At 47.7% G+C, this 22,919-nt stretch overlaps 1 protein-coding gene across 1 annotated transcript in view; it reads left to right on the top strand.

Moving 5' to 3' along the window:
- The window catches only part of FER1L5 (fer-1 like family member 5), a 97,278-nt gene that overhangs the window by 12,845 nt on the left and 61,514 nt on the right, over positions 1–22,919 (top strand). Inside the window, 8 exon segments of the mRNA XM_065582458.1 lie at positions 2,699–2,790; positions 3,375–3,483; positions 4,601–4,685; positions 8,023–8,144; positions 8,568–8,696; positions 9,220–9,282; positions 18,092–18,142; positions 21,775–21,805. Coding sequence (XP_065438530.1) covers positions 2,699–2,790; positions 3,375–3,483; positions 4,601–4,685; positions 8,023–8,144; positions 8,568–8,696; positions 9,220–9,282; positions 18,092–18,142; positions 21,775–21,805 — 682 coding nt within the window.

The raw sequence follows: 22,919 nt of genomic DNA, 5'->3' as shown, positions 1-22,919 counted from the left end.
ACTATTTTTATTTCGACACGTGTGTTGGAGGGGGGGTGAAGGGGGTATGTAACTGGATAGGATAGTCAACATTACCTGGGTAAAGAAACGGGGGCAGGTTTAGCTTCTCAGTACACAAACTATAAAGTCACAGGTTACCCTGCTCACTCAGGAACTTTGCTTTCAAAGCCTCCCGGATGCACAGCGCTTCCCGCTGGTCTCTTCTAATCGCCCGGCTGTCTGGCTGTGAGTAATCACCAGCCAGGCTATTTTCCTCAACCTCCCACCCCGCCATAAAGGTCTCCCCCTTGCTCTCACAGAGATTGTGGAGCACACAACAAGCTGCTATAACAATGGGGATATTGGTTTCGCTGAGATCACAGCGAGTCAGTAAGCTTCTCCATCTCCCCTTGAGACGGCCAAAAGCACACTCCACCACCATTCTGCACTTGCTCAGCCGGTAGTTGAAGAGTTCTTTTTCAGTGTCCAGGGCGCCAGTATAGGGCTTCATGAGCCAGGGCATTAGCGGGTAGGCTGGGTCCCTGAGGATGACTATAGGCATCTCCACATCCCCAACAGTTATTTTGTGGTCCGGGAAGTAAATACCTTGTTGCAGCCGTCTAAACAGACCAGAGTTCCTGAAAACACGAGCGTCATGAACCTTGCCCGGCCATCCCACGTAGATGTTGGTAAAACGTCCCCTGTGGTCCACCAGTGCTTGCAGCACCATGGAAAAGTAGCCCTTTCGGTTAATGTACTGGGTGGCCTGGTGGTCCGGTGCCAGGATAGGGATGTGAGTTCCATCTATGGCCCCACCGCAGTTTGGGAATCCCATCGCTGCGAAACCATCTATGATCGCCTCCACGTTTCCCAGGGTCACTACCTTTGGCAGCAGTACATCAACGATTGCCTTCGCTACTTGCATCACAACAACCCCCACGGTAGATTTGCCCACCCCAAACTGGTTCGCGACTGACCGGTAGCTGTCTGGCGTTGCAAGCTTCCAGAGGGCTATGGCCACTCGCTTCTGTACACTCAGTGCAGCTCGCAACCGGGTGTCACTGCGCTTCAGGGCAGGGGACAGCAACTCACAAAGTTCCAGGAAAGTTCCCTTCCGCATGCGAAAGTTTCGCAGCCACTGGGATTCATCCCAGACCTGCAGCACTATGCGGTCCCACCACTCAGTGCTTGTCTCCCGTGCCCAGAATCGCCGTTCCACGGCATCAACATGACCCATTGCCACTGTGATGTCCTCGGCGCTGGGTCGCCTGCTTTCTGACAGGTCTGTGCTACTCTCAGACTTCAGGACATCACCGCGGTGCCGTAGCCTCCTCGCCTGACTTTTCTGCATCTGCCTCAGGGAAACCTTTATGATAAGCTGCGAGACGTTGAGAGCGGCCACAACTGCAGCGATGGTCGCAGCGGGCTCCATGCTCGGAGTACAGTGGCGTCCACGCTGTCAATGACTGGAAAAGCACGCGAACTGTTTTCCCGCCGGCGCTTTCAGGGAGGGAGGGCGGGAGTGATGGACGGATGACGACAGTTTCCCAAAAGCACCCTCGACTCATTTTGTTACCCAGAAGGCATTGCCGGCTACACCCAGAATTCCAATGGGCAGAGGGGACTGCGGGAACTGTGGGATAGCTGACCACAGTGCACCGCTTCGAATGTCGACGCTTTCTCCGTTAGTGTGGACGCACAAAGTCGAATTACTGTCCTTAGTGTGGACACACACGTTCGACTTTGCAATATCGATTACAAAAATTCGATGCAAGTAAAATCGAACTACTCTCGTAGTGTAGACAAGGCCTTGGGGTCTTTAAACTATAACTTGAGGACTTCAGTAACTCATCCAGAGGTTAGGGGTCTGTTACAGGAGTGGGTAGGTGAGGTTCTGTGTCCTGTAACGTGCAGCAGGTCAGAGCAGATTATCACAATGGTCCCTTCTGGCCTTAAAGTCTATGAATCTAAGTCCCCCAGGCCACAGTGCATCTACCCTGCAAAAAAAAAAAAAATCCCACGGTAGTGAGTCTTGGAGCCTGGGTCTATAGACGCAGGCTCACAGGGCTCAGGCTACAGGGCTAAAAATAGTTGTGTAGACATTCACACTCAGGCTCTGAGTCCTGCCCCTTCACTGGGTTTCAGAGCCCGGGCTCCAGCCCAAGTGGGAACATGTCCACGGCTATTTTTAGCCCTGTAGCCCGAGCCCGGTGAGCCTGGGTCTATAAACTCACTGCTTCAGGTGTTTCTTTGCAGTGTAGACATACCCAGAATAGGAGACGACAGAGCAACATGGGTTAGTAAGAGAAGAGGTCAAAACAGCCCGCAGGGAAGCAGTGACCCAGAGAGAGCAGACATGCAACAGGGGCCAACCAACAGCTCCCAAGGGGCTGGTCTTCCAGCTGTTTTTCATCAGGCAATTGCAAGGGGCAGCACAATTAATTTGGAGGCCCTCTCACAAGGCCTGGGGTTTTCCTGATTGCCAGCCCAGGCTTCCCTCTACAAACTCACGAGCATCCCCACTTGGTTGCAGTGCTGTGGGCACTATTTATGTTTAACCTGGGCAACTATTCTAGACCTGCTTGCCTTTGTCTCCTTGCCCTTCTCCGGGGCTCGATTCAGATGTCACTCTGGTGTAAATCGGGAGTAACTCCAGTGTCAGATCAGGATCAGACCCACAGTGCATGGTGAAGTGTGTATTGCGTTGCTTCCCCTGCAGACCCTGGTGTGGTTCCTGGGTGATCAGCCCCTGGACAGCGCTTCCTTTGTGGACATACAACTCCGGGAGTGGGGTCACTTGGCTACAGAAAGGTGAATCGCCAACAGCAAGTAAAGACAGAGCCTCTTGGACAATTTTGGGGGAGGGCCCTTCCTGATCCTTTTGCAGCCTTGTGTATCCACACGTACTCCCCCATCCCCACATACATACTACAGTATTTTCCTTCCAGCCAAGGAGACCAGAGACCTTGTTCCTTCTTCTAAAGCTTTGTCTCAACTAAATCCATGTAGCTTGGATTCAACACATGCCAGCTACCCCTGACCTAAGTTTTGCTGCCTTTCCTGGGCAAGACAAAGACTAAATGATCATTTCCAAGTAGCAACAATTCTGCTCTCCCCCCCAAATACCCCCTCAAAATTGGAATGTATCAGCCCCTGCCCCTGCCCAGGACCCTCTCCCTGCAAAGAGTGGAGTCTGGCACTGAGGAATCTAACCAAATATTTTGTATGGCATTAATCGCTGGGCCACAGGGCTCCTCCATCCTTTAAAAGCAGAACACTGGCTACCATTCTCACACCTTGAGACCCTCACTGAGTCCATCAGGGTGAGACTCCCTTCCTGGGATTGATGGGGGGAATGTTAGTGCTACTGACAAGCAGGTGTTTCTATCCTCCAGGGATCTGGGCTCTGCTACTGTATTTCTAACATCTCTTGCTGCAAAACCAAGCAGCATCCTCACCCTGAAGGACCTGCCCCTTCTGGACAGAGGCCACCAGCCGACAGGCGTAAGTAAGAAGGGTAACCCTCACTTTAGAGAAGGGGTATCCTGTGGTCTTATATAGATGCAACAAATGAGCCAAAGTTGTTACCGTAATCCAGTCATTGTCCAAGGTCAAACAGTGTCCAAAAATGTCCGGGATTTGGTATGCAGAGATCTCAGCCTGCTTTGTACCATGGCAAACCCACCAGGAAACAACATTTTAACCTTTTACTAAAGGTACAGAAAATAGGGGGGAACAGTGAAAGCCTTTGAAATGCAAAACATTAAGTAAGGCGTTCCTTTGAACCACATCCCTTGTTCCCATTCCCTTTAGCTGAAGAGTTTTTAGAAGGGAAACCTCCCACTTCCCCCCATGTTTGACAGTCTGTTAGATAGTATCAAAGATGGTAATAACTGTCCTTGGGGGGGGGGGGAAAGAAGTTAGTTGAGCTGGCTGGAGCTGCTGTTAGTCTGATCCCATTTCATCCCAGGTAGAGGTTGGGATCCAGCCAGAGCCAGCAGAGTGGTGATGTCATCTGGGTCCCTCTCTCTGGCCCGGTCTGGTTAGGACATCGCTCGGCATCATGATGGTTGCATCCCAGGAGATGAGCGGGGTGGCAACCATAATGATAAGCTCACTTCACTAGCCAATTTTTCTCCCCAAAGTCTCTTTCTTTAAGGACCCTGTGAGGCGGTGCATCAGTGTAACAGTGCCCCCTCTGGCCAAGCATGGCACAGCCTAGTGGGACTGACAGTCTATTCCTAGGCACAGGGTCAGGAGTGGAGCCCCAGGCGTGGGGCTGGCAGCTGGGGCCAGGAGCGGAGTGGGCTGCGCTCCTTCCCTGTCCCCTCATGGGGACTGGCCCAGGCCCCAGCCACACACCGTGCAAGTTCCTCTGTGCCCCCCTACAGGGGCACATCCCACAGTTTGAGGATCTCTGCACCAGAGGAAAAGCCCCATGCACCCTTAGAGTAACGCATAGTGTTTGGGGCCATTACTGTATTGGAAACAAACAGAGCCTGCATGGGATGTTTATGCAACTCTGGGAGGGTACCCTCTGCTCTTGGGCCTTGAACAGTGTCACCCCACCTACACCCAAACCAATGGAGGTGGTTTAATTCTATTTGTTGTTGAATTTCAGTGTACCACCAATTTAAGTGCCTCCTACACCCCTCCAGGACTCAAGGCCATAAGGGAGCCAGGAAAACAAAAAGCCAGTGGTGAAGGTAAGTGAACATCTGCTGATAGGACCTTCCTGTGCTGTAAATGTAATTTATCAAGTTTACATTTTCCAGATCAACTTGGCCTTGGTTTCCTGTGAGGGGAAAAACATGGGGGGGAGGGGAAACGTACCCCCAACCTGACTCCATCTCACACATCCCCTCCCCATGATGAGTATGTGACCGTTCCCACCAGTTCCAGAGACCATTATGATGCCCATTTCCTCCCTGTGCCATGTGGAATCATCTCCTAAGAGAAGTGGTAGAGGCCCCATCACTTGCGTCATGTAAAACTGAACTGGACAAAGCCCTGGAGAATGAACCACATGGGACAGCACCACCTGGCTCAGGAGAGGATGGGCAAGGTGATCGGATAGGTCCTTTGCCAACTCTAATCTCTGTGGGCTGGGGCCACACTGACTTCGGGAATCATGGTCTAGTCCCTACTTCCCCCTTGCTCCCATGGGGAAGTGAAGTAGCAGCCCTTTGGCTAACATAGCTTGCTTCCCTCTCTGCTCTAGCACTTGGACATGGGCTGACACAGTGGGCAGGAATTCAATTTGAGTGATACCTGTTGAACATCTCATGCTGCCAGTACCAGAACATCCCTGGACTTTCTAAATATTATAGATGGCAATTTCCTAAATCTAAAGTGTGGCATCCAACATGGAGGAATTCTATATTAGACCTCATATTAACAGATAAAGAGGAACTGATCACAGGACTAAAAATTAATGGTAGCTTAGGTAGAGAGGATCGTGATTTGATCACCTATATAATGTGCAAACAGAATAAAGTCCTGACTAGATAGATAGATAGATACTTGGTGCTTTAAAAAGAGCCAAATTCACAAAACTGAAAACAATTATGATCCAAATAATCTGGGAGGAAGAATTTAATCAGGAAAATATGAAACATCATTGGAAATTGTTTAAGAACACTGTAACAGATGTCCCAAAAGCCACAATCCCACAACCAGGAAAGAAGGCCATACCAGTTTAAAAAAAAAACAACCTGATTTAGAGGAGAAGTGAAGGTGGATATGAAAAATAAAAAATATATACATAACAAATGGAAGACAGGGGAAGTTAATAGTAATGAATATAAATCAGAAGCTATTAATTGTAGAAAATTGTAAAGGGAAGCAAAGGGAAGAAGGAGAAATCTATGGCCAGCAGAGTGAAGGACAATAAAAAGGAGATTTTTAAGAATTTTAGGAACAAAAAGAATCCTGATAATGGTATTGGTCCATTATTCAGTGGAAATGGTAGAATTATAAGTAATGAAGCAGAAAAGGCAGACGTGTTCAATAAATATTTCTGGCATGCATTAGGGACAAAATAAAAATGTATTTGGGATGTAATTTCTTCACATGGTGATGATAACATGCTTTCTATTCTACTAGTATGCCATGAGGATGTTAAACGGAACCAAATAAATTAGACATTTTTAAATCAGCAACTCCGGATAACTTGCATCCAAGAGTTTTTAAAGAGCTGTCTTGGGAGCTCACTGGACTGTTAATGTTGATTTTTTCAATGAGTCTTGCAATACTGGGGAAGTTCCAGAAGTCTGGAAAAAGGCTCATATTGTGCCAAGTTTTAAAAACAGTGAATGGGATGACCTGGGTAATTATGGGCCTGTCAGTCTGACATCGATCCTGGGCAAGGTAATAGAGCAGCTGATATGGGACAATAAATAATTAAAGGAGGGTGATATAATTAGTGCCAATCAACATGGATTTATGGAAAATACATCCTGTCAAACTAACTCTGTATAATTTTATGATGGGAATGATATAAAATTAACATGGGACACATTAAATGGATGTAAAGCTCGCTAACTGATAGGTCTCAAGATATAATTGTACACAAGCAATTCTCATCAAGCAGGTGTGTTTCTAGTGGGGTTCTGCAGGGATCTGTTCTTGGCCCTACACTATTTAACATTTTTATCAATGACCTGGGAGAAAACCTAAAATCATCCCTGATAAAGTTTGCAGATGACACAAGAATTGGGGGAGTGATAAATAGTGAAGAGGAACCGGTCACTGATACAGAGTGATCTGGATACACTTGGTAAACTGGGCACAAGCAAACAGTATGTGTTTTAATATGGCTAAATATAAAACAAAAAATGTAGACCATACTTACAGCACAGGGGGACTCCATCCTGGGAAACAGTGACTAAAAATAACTGGGGGGCCATGCATAAGGTCCTAGGAAAATGCTGTGGCCAAAATGGCTAATGTGATCATTGGACGCGTGAAAAGTAGGATCTTGAGTAGGAGTCAAGAGGTTATTTTATCTCTGTATTTGGCACTGGTGCGACCACTGCTGGAATACTTTGTCCAGTTCTGGTGGCCTCAATTCAGGAAAGATGTTGATAAATTGGAGAGGATTCATAGAAGAGCCATAAGAATGATCAACGGATTATTAGAAAACCTGCCTTATTGTGATAGACTCAAGGAGCTCCGTCTATTTAGTTTAACAAAAAGAAGGTTAAGAGGTGACTTGAGCACAGTCTGTCAGTATCTACCTAGGGAACAAATATTAAATAATGGGCTCTCAGTCTAGCGGAGAAAGGTCTAACACAGTCCAATGGCTAGGAGGTTAAGCTAGACAAATTCAGACTGGAAATAAGACATACATTTTTAATAGCAATAGTAATTAACCATTGGAAAAAAAACTTACCAAAGGTCATGGTGGATTTTCCATCACTGGCTGTTTTTCTCTCAGACCTGTGCTAGGGGTTATTGTGGGGCAGGTCTCTGGCCTGTGGGATACAGGAGTCAGATGAGATGATCACAGCTGTCCCTTCTGGCCTTGGAACTGACGAATTGTGAGGGGCAGTGCCCAGGCTCATTCAGTCCTCCCCCTGCCCAGCCCAGATGCAGCCCCTGACCCCCTGCGCAGCCTCCAGCAACATGGGCAGCCTGCTCAGGGATTTACAGGATCTCCTTTTAGCCCTTACCCATCTGTGCAGGTGCACAGCAGGACTCACAATTGATCCCTGTGAAGATCAGAGCCCACCCCCCCATTGGCACAATGTGGTATGTGTGTATTGAGATCATGCAGACTGCATGTAATGGGCCATTTATAATGGGACATGCTCTTAGGCGCCTCACATCCAATGGTCTGTGTCCCAGATTCTCACTTAACTGCTTTGACTCTGAATACTCTGTCAAACCAGTGAAATTAAAGCTCCCATGTCTGACACCATCCTTGACAAAGCTGCCAAAGGAGGAGCAGAGAATGTTTGTTCTGACTTGCTCTGTGGGAAAGGATTATTCTTCCAGGTCATCCACCCCAGGCCAATCCATTCCCTTTCTGACCTTCTCCAGGGGCACACGGTTGGGTCACCACAGCCATCCAGAGTATCACAGGAAAGGATCATCAGAGGGAAGGAATCAGTGGCAGAATAAATTCCAGAAGAGAACTCGCAGACAAAAAACAGGACTTCCAGGTATTGCGAACCGTGGCAAGATGAGCTCCGTCAAGGAGAAATTCCCCCCCAATATAGCCCAGGCCCAATGGTAAAGGTGGTCAGTACATGGGTCTCAATGGCCAAGTCGGTCCTTTTCCCACAGCGATAGACCTAGTGTGCCAGAATTAGTTCCCTCTCCGTGGTAGGATATGAGGATCCCAGCTCTATGTTCCTTCATCCATGGGCTTCATCCTGCTACCTTGGATGGAGCTGATGCCTTGGGAAATAACAGAAATGGATATTATTATTCTGGGTTGCTTTGTCATTGGCATGTCCCGTCTCCAATGGCGCCTCAGGTCAGAGTGGCGTTGGGACCAGTTCCAGCAGTGGAGCCTAGCTGGGCTAACAGAACATCCCTGCCCTGAGACCCTTTAAATCGTACCGCTGTATTTCTCACTGCAGGTGCGTGTGAGGATCATTGAAGGCCGCCAGCTCCAGGGAAACAACATCAAGCCCGTAGTGAAGGTCTTCATCGGAGACCACGTGTACAGGACGAGAATCAAAACGGGGAACAACCCCTATTTTAATGAGGTGGGTGGGCATCATGTGGTTCCACGCCTGCTTTTGTGGACTTATCAAGCCTGTGCTGGAGAGGGCCCTCTAGTCTGTGAGCCAATTCCAAATTCAACATAGGATGGTCCCAGAACACCAGTTATTGAGGGAGTTGGAGGCAAGATTGAGGAGGGATGCAGCCATCCCTGTGAGTTATAGTCTCCCTCCCCAGGGCAGTGTCTAGACTGGACTCCTGAGGGGACTAGTATGGGGTGGTGCATGTAGGTTTGCCAACCCTCCAGGATTCATAGAATATCAGGGTTGGAAGGGACCTCAGGAGGTATCTAGTCCAACCCCCTGCTCAAAGCAGGACCAATCCCCAACTAAATCCTGGAGTCTGGATTATGTCCTGGAGTATAAGATTATGTCATGTGATGAAACCTCTGTGAATACATCCAACCAAAATTGACAACCCTGGCTGCATGTGAGCGAAATCCTGAGCTCCCCAGAGAGCACAGGCAGGTTTGGGACTGCGCTAAATTTACCTCTCCGTTTTTCTCAGATATTTTTCCAGAACTTCCATGAGACGCCTACTCAGCTCTTTGACGAGACCATAAACATACAGGTACGATAGTGAGACTAGAACCCCTCTACCTCTGGAGCTGGCTTCTTGCATCTCACAGCTCACTGGCAGGACCTTCCCTGCTACTCCAGGTATAGGCCAGATGAAGGGCAGGAGACACCTCGCATCACTTCTCTTCTACCTGGTTGACCTGAGTCCCCCGTTTTCCTCTCTTGGCACTGGAGAACCTTGAAACACCCTGCCCTCTAACTCTTTTCTTCTAACAGTTGGTGTTGAGTCTGTTTGCTGATGGGCTAAACTTGATGTCAGTCAGCGTTAGTGGGCCATTACTATGCATTTCCTGAGCATGCTCAGTGGTGTCTTCTGACTGCATAAGAATTAACCATGGTCCATACATGGCTATCACGGGACACTGAACATGAGTCTTGGTACAAGGGTGGAGTGGGTCAAAGCAACTATAGATTAACAAGGGTTTTTTGTCCTGAGATGAGACTAAACATATTGCCCCAAGCCAACTCCATCTAAGGACAGGAAGTAAAATCTTGCCTCCACAATAGGCTGTTTTTGTGGTGCTGAATTCCACAGACAACACTTCAGTTGTATTCAAGAAATTCCAAAAAACTGGAAGACTGCTAATGTTGTGCCAGCATTCAAAGGTTATGTCTATCCTGCGAAAATCCATGGCAGCGTGTCTCAGAGCCCAGGTTTCCAGCCTCAAGCTCACAGGGCTCGCACTATGGCACTAAAAATAGTCACATAGATGTTGCCACTTGGGCTCTGAAGCCCACCCTCTGCCCTGGGCTCCAGCCCATTTGGGAACATCTCCACAACTGGTTTTAGACTGTAGCACAAGTCCAGCAATTCAGAGTGTGTAGATCCAGGCTCCGAGAGTCACTGCTGTGGGGTGTTTTTGCAGTGTAGATGTATCCAAAAAGAGTAAGTGGGAGGACCAGGGTAACTATAGGCCAGTTAGCCTGACATCAATCTTGGATGGAAAATAAAAGAAAAGCCGATATGGGAGTCAACTGATAAAGAATTAAAGGCTGGGAATATAATAAATACTGGTCAACATGGTTTTATGGAAAACAGGGCTTGTCAAACAAACCTGGTTTCTTGCTTTGTCGAGGTTACGCGTTGGTGGGTAAAAGTAACTGAGTAGATGTAATAGACTTAGCCTTTGTATGTGTAATCAGGCGCAGACTCACCCGGCAGCGCCTCCTGCGGGTTGTCTCGGGGAATTAGCTTCCAGCCTCCGGAGCACCCCCTGTCAGCCGGTGTCGCGCTACCGCTGGCCCCCCATGTCCCTCCCGGACCCTGGGTGACCCTTTCAGTGGGTGCTGCCCCCTGACAGTACCCCCACTGTTTCTCCAGGTCTCCCCACTCAGGGGGACCTCCACCCACTACCCCCACCTCGCCTCAGTCGTAGGCTACTGCCAGTCCCCAACTCACCCCCGCGCCCTGGGGCAGACTGCAGTGTCAGCCACTCATCATAGGCAAGGTTGGGTCTGGACCTGCTGTCTCTACCTATTGCTGGGCTGCCCCTTTGCAACCCCAGTACTTGCCTTAGGCTCTCTGCTAGGCCCGCAGCTTGAGGGTTTTCCAGGCTGGAGCTCCCCAGCTCCTCTAGCCTTCCCCCAGCCCTGCTCCACTCCAGGTACCCTGGTCGGCTCCCAGGCAGCCAAGCCCTTCCCTCTCTACCAGCAGAGAGAGACTGTTTGGGCTTCTGGCTCACAGCCTCTTATAGGGACCAGCTGGGCCTGATTGGGGCATGGCCCCAGCAGTTACTGCCTTCCCCAATCAGCCCAGGCTTTCCTTCCCAGCCTCAGCCCTCTCCCAGGGCTGGCTTTAACCCTTCCAGGGCTGGAGTGGGCAACCGCCCCGCTACAGTAAGGCATATGACTTAGCACTGCATAACAGAGACTAAAAGACCTAATGATCCCTTCTGGCCTTGAAATCTGTGAAAGAGTGACTCAGACGTGATGTGCCGGGGAAACAGAGAGCAGCCAGCATGTCCATTGGACACAGTATCCTAGCATCGATTTAAATGGGTTTACTCCCAAGTGACACCGGTGTGAGACTGGAGCCAGGAGCAACATCTGAGTGATCAAGGTACCCAGGGGGCCACAACAAAACATACCAGTGACTCATGAAAAATCTTCTCTTATTTGACCCTTGGTGGGGTGAACTGTTCTTGGGGTGAACTGTTCTTGGGGTGAACATAAGAACAGCCATATTGGGTCAGACCAAAGATCCATCTAGCCTAGTATCGTGTCTTCTGACAGTGGCCAATGCCAGGTGCCTCACAGGGAATGAACAGAACAGGTAATCATCAAATCATCCATTCCCTGTCACTCATTCCCAGGTTCTGGCAAACAGAGGCTAGGGACACCATCCCTGCCCATCCTGGCTAATAGCTACTGATGGACCTACCCTCCATAAGCTTATCTAGTTCTTTTTTGCACCCTGTTATAGTCTTGGCCTTCACAACCTCCCCTGGCAAGGAGTTCAACAGGTTGATGGTGTGTTGTGTGCAGAAATACTTCCTTTTGTTCGTTTTAAACCTGCTGGTCTCAGAACCCCGAGTTAAAAGGGTACCGGGGTCCAGGAGGGACACAGGGCCTGAGGCAGGTGAGACACCGGCCAGCAGAGGGTGCTCTGAGCCTGGAAAAGAGCTAATTCCCAGATGACCAGCAGGAGGTGCCACACCGGTGAGTCTTCGAGATCTGCTACACTCAGGTTTGGGAATCTCCCTCACATCCTCAGCCATGAAGACTGATGCAAAGAATTCATTTAGTTTCTCTGCCATGGCCTTATCGTCCTTGAGTGATCCTTTAGCATCTCGATCGTCCAGTGGCCCCACTGGTTGTTTAGCAGCTTCCTGCTTCTGATGTACTTTAAAAAAAAAATTGCTATTACTTTTTGAGTCTTTGGCTAGCTGTTCTTCACAATCTTTTTTGGTCTTTCTAATTATATTTTTACACTTCATTTGCCAGAGTTTATGCTCCTTTCTATTTTCCTCACTAGGATTTAACTTCCACTTTTAAAGGATGCCTTTTTGTCTCTCACTGCTTCTCTAATCTAATTTTTATCGCCTCTCTAATCTCCTTGAGCATTTCACAGTCACTATCACCATCCTGGTCAGGTGGTCGGTCATATATCCCTACTGATATATTATTATTATTTGAGCATGGAATTACTATCCATAGAGATTCTGTGGTACAATTTGGTTCATTTAAGATTTTTACTTCATTTGATTCTATGCTTTCTTTCACATATAGTGCCCCTCCCCCACCACTACAACCTGTTCTGTCCTTCCGATATATTTTGTACCCTGGTATTACTGTGTCCCATTGATTTTCCTCATTCCACCAAGTTTCTGTGATACCTATTCCATCAATATCCTCATTTAATACGAGGCACTCTAGTTGACCCATCTTATTATTTAGACTTCTAGCATTTGTATATAGGTACTTTAAAAACTTGTCACTTTTTAGCTGTCTGCCATTACATGATCTAATTGATTGGGACTTTTTTTCATTTGACTGTTTCTCATCAGATCCTACCCGTATTTTATCATCTTCCTCCTCTCCTCCTTACTAGGACATAGAGAATCTCCATTAATAGATCCTCCCCTAAGGGGTGTCTCTGTTCAAACCACATGCTCCTCCGCACCTGTCAGCTTTCCCCCAGCCTTAGTTTAAAAACCACTCTACGACCTTTTTAATTTGGATGTCAATCTCTTACCTAGCAGCCTAAATTTGGCCTCCAGGACCTCTCTCCTACCCTTCCCTATGTCATTGGTACCTACATGTACTACGACCACCGGCTCCTCCCCAGCACTACACATAAGTCTGTCTAGATGTCTCGAGCAATCCGCAACCTTCACACCAAGCAGGCAAGTCACCATGCGGTTCTCTTGGTCATCGCAAACCCAGCTATCTATGTTTCTAATGATCGAATCCCCCATAACTATTACCTGTCTCTTCCTAATAACTGGAGTTCCCTCCCCTGAAGAGCTATCCTCAGTGCGAGAGGATACCCCAACATCATCTGGAAGGAGGGTTCCAACTATGGAATCGTTTCTGTCTGCTCCAGTTGGATATTCTCCTTCCTTGAGACTTTCATCCTCCTCAACAGCACAGAGGCTGTCAGACCGGGGGTGGGGCCGTTCTACTGAGTCCCGGAAAGTCTCATCTGTGTACCTCTCTGACTCCCTTAGCTCCTCCAGTTCAGCCACTCTGGTCTCCAAAGCCCGTACATGGTCTGCGAGGGCCAGGGGCTCCTTGCACCGAATGCACACATACGCCACCCTCCCATAGGGCAGGTAATCATACATGCTGCAATAAACTGGGTAGCCCCCACTCTGTTGATGGACGTCTGCCCGCATTCTCTTTTTACATCTGAAGCATGTTTCTTTGTTGTTGTTTTGTTTTTATCAGGGGGTGGTTTTGGTTTTAAGTTTAAAGAATGTTAAAGTGTATCTAGGGGCACACACACACTCCCCCTCTAAACTCCCTCACAAAACTACCCTGTGACACAGTGAGTCACTGTGTGACAGTGAATCATCTTATTACCCCCTGCCTCCGGCATGAGGGAACCTTGCCAATGGTGGGTGGGTGACAGCTTCCTGAAATCACCAGCCTTTCAGACACTTAAGCCCTCTCCTCTGGGCTAGGCCAGCCCTGTCTTTGCCTTGCGGGTTAACAAGAGGTGCCCCTAGTCCCCAAGTCCCTTTGAAGTATTCCTGATATCCAGCCCCTGACACCAGCTACTCATGCAAATCCTGTAACTTCTGCCCCAGTTTGCCAGTTTGACCTTAAATCACTGCACCTGTACAATGCACAGCACTTGTGAGCACTTCAGTTCAGTCGGTGATTGGAACCAGGATCCAAACCTTCCTGAAAACTCCCCTGCCCCACTGTCTTCTCAGTGAATGGATACAGAGGACCTCTCCCCACTAGGCGTTATACTGAAACAGTCTTTTGACTCTATTCACAGACAGGGAGATCTTCTGTCTGTTGTAATGTCTCTTTTTCACTGCCAAGTGTTTCAACTGTTTGCAGTTGTCTGTGATGGTTTTCCATTGATAGTCTTGAGATGGAGCAAGGCTGGATACCTTGCATACCTCACTGGCTAACCTGGGAGGGGTGACCGCTCTCTCCTGCCAGAATGGGCCATCACCAAGACACATTATCCCTGGTGACTAACTTTTACTTCAAGTCCATAAAGCATACCGTCAATATAGTTACATTATTTCTGAAATACATTATTCCTGAAGTATTCCTGTACATACATTTCATAATGATTATGAGTCTTGACAAGTTGTGAGTTTTCTGTAGATGCATTACATGTTACTCCTTGTGGATAAATACCCTGCAAGTCGTGTTTGGTGTAGTGAGTTTGTCAGGCCTGAGATGAGAGTTGTTTGCAAAGAACAGCAGGCTGTTTGCCAAGGGGCCTCTGTCACAAGGGGGTCCCAGGCAGGGGCGGCTCCAGGCACCAGCGCAGCAAGCACGTGACTGGGGCAGCAAGCCGCGGGGGGCGGCCTACCGCTCGCTGTGAGGGCAGCAGGCAGGCGGCTTTCGGCAGCGTGCCTGCGGGCGGTCCGCTGGTCATGCAAATTCGGCGGCATGCCTGCGGGAGGTCCGCCAGTCCCGCGGCTTTGGCGGCAATTTGGCGGTGGGAACGCCAATGGCGCGGCACCGGTGGACCTCCCACAGGCATGCCGCCGAATCCGCGTGACCAGTGGACCGCCCGCAGGCACGCCGCCAAAAGCTACTTGCCTGCCGTGCTTGGGGCGGCAAAAAACACAGAGCCGCCCTTGGCCCCAGGACTTGGCCCCAAAGTAAATACATCATTGGGTCAAAGTGGAGAAGGCCAGGAGCTTTCCTGTTTAATTGGAGTTCTTTCTGATGATGTGAGCACAAAAGTAGATCCTGTCAAACTAATTTCATGTCTTTTTTTGATGAGATAACAAGTTTTGTTGATAAAGGTAATAAGATTGATGTAATATACTTAGACAGTAGTAAAGCATTTGACTTTTTATTGCACAATATTTTGTTTAAGAAATTAGAACGACACAAAATCAACATGACACACATTATGTAGATTAAAAACTGGCTAACTGATAGGTCTCAAAATGTAATTGTAAAAAGGGAATCATCATCAAGCGGGTGTATTGCTAGTGGGATTTTTGGCCCTGTGCTGTTTAACATTTTCATCAATGACCTCAAAGAAAACAAAATCATCACTGATAAAGTTTGCAGGTGACGCAAAAATTGGGTGACGGGTAAGTAATGAAGAGGACAGGTCAGTGATACAGAGCGATCTGGGTCACTTGGTTAGCTGTGTGCAAGCTAACAATGTGTTTTAATATGGCTAAATATAAATGTATCCATTTGGGAACAAAATGGAGGCCATGTTTACAGGATGAGAGACTCTATTCTTGGAAGCAGTGACACTTGGGGTTTGTGGTGGATAATCAGCTGAATGTGAGCTCCCAGTGTCATGCTGTGGCCCCAAGGGCTAATGCAATCCTTGTGTGCTTAAACAGGAGAGTACGGAGGTGTTTTACTTCCATTAATTGTTACCCCAAGAACAGATTAATCCCCGAGTAGCTCTCCTGTTGCTTACTTCTGGGTTCCCTAGATGTTAACCTATTAATCTGTTCCAGCAAGGTGAAAGGAGAGGCCCACCCTAGTAGAATTCTCAGGGTTTACCAAGGATCTCCCCATGCCCTTCAGGAAATTCCCCAGGATAGACTTGATCTGTTTACCCCTGGGAGGACACAGATACAGACTTCTATTCAAAGGATTAACACACAGGCAGTATTTTTCCAAAACAAAAATATTTTTATTATTACTGACAACAGGATTCAGCAATAATTGAATTGTTAAATCTAAATCCCTATTAAGCACTGGATATAAATTGCATAGCTTAAACAAATTATCGGCACATCCTACAGCACAGGATATACAAGTTAAAGTACCCTGTAAAGTCAGACCGTTGGAACGGCTTAGGTGATTATGTTCTGCACATGGTGCTCAGTCCTATGCAACACTGAATAAACTCTAAACTTTATACATAGTAACAAACACACACCCCAGACACCCAACTTTATTATAGCAAACATACTCCCTCATTAATCCTATTTCTGTCCTGTATCCTATCCTGTAACTAGCATGCTTCCTCTCCTTAGGCTTCTCTCCCCCTGCTCTGTCTACGGCTTGTTCTGTTCTGTTCTGTCACTGGTGCTGCTGCAGCAGCTGCTGCTTCTTTCAGGTCTTCTTCTCTGCTGTTCTTTGCTCTTTTAGGTTTCTTTCTTCTGATCTGATCTTCTCCTGGTTCCCCATCTTGACTGACTTTTGCCTGCTGACTGCCTGCCTTTTATTCAGTTTTACCAGCCACTAGACCCTTTCAGATTGGCTTGTTTCTCAATCCTGATATGAGCATACTCTATCTTCCAATCACCTTTAAACCCTCTCTGATTGGTCCATACTTGTAGTCCAATCACAACTGCTAAATCTGGCGGTCAGTCAAAGCTGTTACATAACAAGTCGTAGTATTATGGTCTGTTTACTATTATGGTCTGGTGACCCTCACCTAGTTTTGGCGTGACCCCTCCCTGCAGAGGGGGAGTGACCTTTACCCCAGGCTACACTTGTCTGCCAACATACTCGCTATAGGCTACATTGAAACTGATTTCTCACTCTCCTTGGCTATGTGCCAACACTTTACCAAACTATTAAACTGTAAACAATTACCTCATCCCTTTCACTATGTACCCAATTGTTAATTTATGCATCTTAATGTTAAGCTCTACTGTTGCCACCATATTCCTTTCCAATTTCGTTCATTTTATTTTCGCTCTTCCCCTATTTTCAGTTAATGATGGCAAAGCAATGTTTTCAGTGCTGTGCTTAGGAAAATAGAGCAGCTCAAAATCTCTCTTATCAGTGAGACCAATACTAGAATACTATGTCCACTTTTGTCCTGCAGTTTAAAATAGATGTTGGTAAATTGGAGAAGGTTCAGAGAAGAACCACGAGAATGTTTAAGGAGTAGAAAACCTGTCTTATAGTGAGAGACTCCAGGGCCTCAATCTATTTCGCTTATCAAAAGGGTAGGTTAAGGGGCATGTGACGTATCCGGTGACTTGATCACGATCTATAAGTTCCTGCCCATGAGGAAATGAAATTCGAGAATAGAGAGCTCTTCAATCTAGCAGCCAAAGGTATAACAAAATCCAACAGATGAAAGTTGAAGCCAGGTAAATACAGGGGCAAATTTTTAACCCCGAGTGTAATTAACCATTGGAACAACTTATCAAAGGTCATGGTGGATTCTCCATCGCTGACCATTTTTAAATCGAGATTGGATGTTTTAGAAAAACATCTGCTCTACTTCAACCACAGCTATTGGACTCAAAGAAGGCATTAATGCCGGGAAGTCCGGTGGCCTGTGTTCTGCAGGACGAGATGATCACAATGGTTCCTTCTGGCCTTTAGATTTATGAATCGATGAACTTTATATTCACAGAGCCTAGTTGCTATTTAGAGCTTTCAAGACTTGAAGTCCAATTCTTCTCTGCTTTGCACTTTATGCAGTCATTTCTGCTGTGCAAGGTGCGTGGAGAATTCTGATTGTGTAGCATTTTACACCAGTGTAAGTGATGAGACAGGTGCCAGGCATTGAAGAATCAGGCCTACAGACCCTTCATGTCAGCATTGCAGAGCTGGGAATTGTGGGTAATAGAGCCATCATGCTGTCCCTCAGGTGGGTGGGGGCTAAGATGGGGGCTTCACCTCCTAGCACAGGAACAGTGAACCAAAGTCTTGGGTTTGTTTTCTAGGTGCTGAACTCAAGGGCGGTGCGAGCAGATTCCATCATTGGAGTGTTCAAGGTGAGTGACAGTGGATGTAATCACCTTGGCAGAGCCAGGTAACTGGACCACGCCAGCAGATATTTTCCTGGTGATGTTGCATGCATGGATGTGGGAACCTGCGTACAGGCAATGCTCACTCCCAAGTAGAGCTGGTTGAGAATTTCCTGGGAGGGAGGGAGAGAGAGAGAGACCAGCCCATCTCAGAATAGCCAATAGCCAGGTGGTTAGGTCCCTCACCTAGGGTATGGGAGACCCACCTTCATGTCCTTCCTCTGAATCAGGCAGAGCAGGGACCTGAGCTACTTTCTCCTCCATCGCAGCTGAGTGCCCTAGCCAGTGGGCTGTTCTAGTGGCGTGCACTCATGCTCTCTGTTTTTTTGTGAAAGGTTTCAAAGGGCTCTGCTTGTCCCAGTGCAAAACAAAACAAAGGCCAAAACTTTGAAAATGTGTGAATTTTCAAAGAACGGGATTCTTGTTTTCTGGCCAGCCCTGTTCCCAAGAGGCTCTTTAGGAATCATCTGTTGTCTCCGAGTAACGATCTCCACAACTGGTTACAGTTCTCAAGTGGGTCAATAACTTATCCTTACTCCAGACATTCATTAAAATTCTACCTATGAACACTCCCCCCCGCACCTTGTTCCTGCCTCTGGCACATTGTGGTAACGTGGGGATGAAATTGTCTGTCTTGTCCACTGTAACATATATTCCTAGATTTTTGTCCGTCTCTTTCCAAGTCAGTCACCACTTTTCTAGGCAGCCAGGAATTACCTCAGCTACTGCTGACTGAAGCTGGTCAGGCACTTTTTGACAAAATCTTGGTTTTCTGAAACTGGACGTTTTCACAGAAACACATCTATTTTGACTGAAATTTTGCCAGAAAGGTTTATCAGGTCCAGGATGGGATTTCTGATCAAAACCAGAGCAAGAGACTGCCAGAATAGCTACTTGTCTAGAGCACGCCTGGCACGTAGGAGTCTAAGGGCTTGTCTCCACTTACCAGGGGATCGACACATGGCGATCGATCCACCAAGGGTCGATTTAGTGGGTCTAGAGAAGACCCACTAATTCGACTGCCGATCGACTTCAGTACTCCACAGGAACGAGAAGAATAAGGTAAGTAAACGGGAGAGTTTCTCCCGTCGACCCAGAGTGGTGCAGACACTGCAATAAGTCAACCTAAGGTACGTCAACTCCAGCTACGTTATTCATGTAGCTGGAGTTGCGTAACTTAGGTTGACTTAGCCCCATAGTCGAGACCTGCCCTAAGGTTCAAGTCCCTAGCCTGAATGAAGGGAATGCCTTAGACGGCCAGCTATTCGCCATTCTGGGATGGGCTGGTCAGTCCCTCTCCCCAGTTCACAAGGTCTTAGTTTTGTTCTGCATTGGAATGGAAGCAAATGTTGAAACATCAAGATTTTTCATTAAATCTTCTTTTGGGGCCAGTCCAACTCCCCCATCCCAGTTCCCAGTTCCACACATGATAGGTGTGACGGGTTAGACCCCCTCAATCTGGGATGCCACCTGATGTGCTGGGGTCCCACTCAGCCCTCCGGCCCTGCCAGCCTGGGTTTCCCTTGCGCTGGGTTGCTGTGCCAGGCTCTCAAACCCCTTTCCAGCACACACCCAGGCAAGACCACACCCAGCTGCAGACACGACTGCAGTCAGATGTGTATGAGAGGATTCACCCAGCACTCATGTGCACGCCCCCTGTGAAGAGGTAAACCCCAGATAATATTGTCTTGCGCTGTAGAGAAATCTATACAATGTAAGTTCATAAATTTGCCCCTTCCCTCAACGTGGAGGAAGAGATGCACAACTTCTTACCCCTGTCCCCAGTTAGAAATTGCACAAACTGGGTTTAATAATAAACCAAGTTTATTAACTATAAAAGGCAGATTGTAAGTGACTGTAAGGGATAGCAAACAGAACAAAGCAGATTACTAAGCAAATAAAACAAAACACGCAAACCAAGCTTGATTCGCTAAAGAAACATGTTACAAAATGTAATTTCTCACCCTAAATGTTGACTTAGGCAGGATGCAGAGTTTCTGTAGCTCAGAGTTCCAGTTATTTCTCTTTATAGACTAGTCTCCTTTGTCTCAGTCTGGACTCAGCCCTTGCCTTTCCCACAGCTCAGTTCCTTTGTCTCTTCAGGTACTTTCAGCAGTCTTTCTTCTTGGGTAGGCAATGGAGGAGAGTCCCAATGGCCTTGCCTCCCAGCCTTAAATAGAATTGACATAAGGCGGGAAGCCTTTGTTTCCAGTGGGAAAGTACCAACCGTGTCTAAGGGGGTATTTTTCATCAGGTGACATTATCACCGGGCCTTGTAGTGTCAGTGCAGCATCCCAGGAAGCTCCTCAGGGAGGTGGGAGATTAGTATCTTCGGAGTTCTATTGTCCTTCTTAAATGGCTCATTCAGGAAGATTGCCTGCTGTCTGGTGGGCACTTCCCCAAGTACAGACGCCCCCCGACTTATGCAATCGATCCGTTCCGGAAAGCCTTGCGTAACTCGAATTTTGCGAGAGTCGGAAACGTATACCTGTACGTTACGCAAAAACTTCCGCAACTCAAAAATCCTATTTCTGGCTTATGGAACTTTTTCCGTAAATGCGATTTTGCATAAGTCGGGTCTTGCATATCCCGGGGAGCATCTGTACACACACACTTGTAATTGTTCCATAGTCAATATTCCTAACTTCAGATACAGAAATGATACAGGCACACAACTTGGATAATCACATTCAGTAAATCACAACCTTTCCAATGATCTCACATGAGCCATCTTGCACAAAGTATATCTTAGTTATGCCATATTCATCTCATAAGCATAGTTCTATAAAGAATACGGAGCGTCGTGTCACAATAGGAATGAGCAGAACCAGAACAACAGGGGCCAGCTTAGCTCTACTTTGCCTTTGATTTAGCTTCTCTTAGGCTTGGTCTGTGTACACGCTATCACTTACATCGGTATAAGTGATGTCACTCCGTGGTGTGAATGAGTCACCCCGTGACTGACATAAGTTACGCCGACCTCCGAGCCGGTGGGGACATAGCTACTGTCGCACATGGGGCTGGAGTAATTAAGTCAATGGGAGAGTTCTCTCCTCTGGGCTTAGAGCATGCAGCTGCATTGGTACAGCTGTGCCATAGGGTCGCCATAGCCTGGTCTACACTACCAACTTATGTCGGTATAACACACCCCGGAGCGACGCAGTTATACTGACCTAACCCCCGGCGTAGACAGCGCTATGTCAGTGGGAGGGCTTCTCCTGTCACCATAGCTACCACCTACATTCTCCAATCAGTGTAGTCACATCTTCATGAAGTGCTACAGCAGCGCCGCTGCCAGTGAAATGCTGCAGCATTGTACGTCTAGCGTCAGCATGGCCTTGTGCTGTGCTTTTAAGTACAGAACAAGGAGTCAAGCGGGCCAGGGTCTATTCCAGGCTCTGCGGTTAAGTTTGGGCACATCGTTTTGCTGCTCTGTGCCTCACTTTCCCCACCTGTACGGGGATCCCAATTACCTGAAGGGGGGCTGCGCGGTTTGAAGCATGGAGGATCCTAAGAGGGAGAGTGTTAGAGGAATGCCAGGTGGTGTTATTGTTCTCCTAGGGCAGATCCCCTAACATGCTCCATTTTCCTCTCCACAGCTTGAGGTTGGCCGTGTGTACGACTCTCCTGGTAGGTGAAGGCTGTTTGTGGCGCCGTTAGACAATTAGATGGGCTGGGCTGTTCCTAGTGCTTGGGTACCAAGGAAGATACAAACCAGGATTTCAAACCAATCCCAGTTGCCCTGCGTTTATTCTCACCCTTGGGACTCCACACCCATCCCTCACACCCCACCAGGTGCTAGCCTAGTAACGCTGTTTATCTCTTACTGCCCCATGCAGGGGGCACGTTCATAGCTCCATCTCATTCCCAGAACACTTTACAAGGGATCCCCCCCACTCCATACACCAGCTTGTCTCCGTGCCACCTGTCACCATGACAACGCTGTAACGCCCCTTGCCCACAATAGGTACAGTACCTGGGACCCTTGCCTCCCTGCATGGTAGTCACATACCTGGTTACCTGCATGGTTGTCGCTCCTTGGAAATTTAGCCTCTATGAACTCAGGATTGGGGAGCAGGCACTAATAAGGACTTATCCCCAGTTAGTTACTTATATGGCTTATATTGCTGCCACCTGGGACACATTCGTTTCTGCAGAGGTAGGACTCCACTTTCAGGATTACTGAGCCAGCACCATCCACCAGCGCCAAACTCCCTTGATGACACACAAACTGGGGGAGTGGTAAATAGTGGAGAGGACAGATCCCTGATTCAGAGAGATCTGGATCACTTGGTAAACTGGGCACAAGCAAACACTACACTTTTTAATACAGTTAAATGTAAAGGTATACCTCTGGGACAAAGAACGCAGGCTGGGGGACTCTGTTCTGGGAAGCAGGGGATCTGAACAAGATTTGGAGGTTGTGTAGAATAATCAGGTGAACAGGAGTTCCCAGTGTGACACTGTGGCCAAAAGAGCTAATGCGATCCTGTGGTGCATAAACCGGGAAATCTCGCATAGGAGCAGAGAGGTTATTTCACCTCTGTATTTGGCACTGGTGCGACGGCTGCTGGGATCCTGTGTCCAGTTCTGAAGGGTGTTGATAAATTGGAGAGGATTCAGACAAGAGGCATGAAAATGATTAAAGGATTTGTCACAGGGTCGAGTCACTGCTAGTGGCGCCGCCTCCTGGTCACTCTGGAGATTAGCTCTTGAGATTGATGTCCCTTCCCATGGTCACATA

This window comes from Chrysemys picta, chromosome 2, assembly GCF_011386835.1.
Source record: "Chrysemys picta bellii isolate R12L10 chromosome 2, ASM1138683v2, whole genome shotgun sequence".
In the NCBI taxonomy this organism is placed as follows: domain Eukaryota; kingdom Metazoa; phylum Chordata; order Testudines; family Emydidae; genus Chrysemys; species Chrysemys picta.
This window is presented reverse-complemented; position numbering and strand designations above follow the sequence as displayed.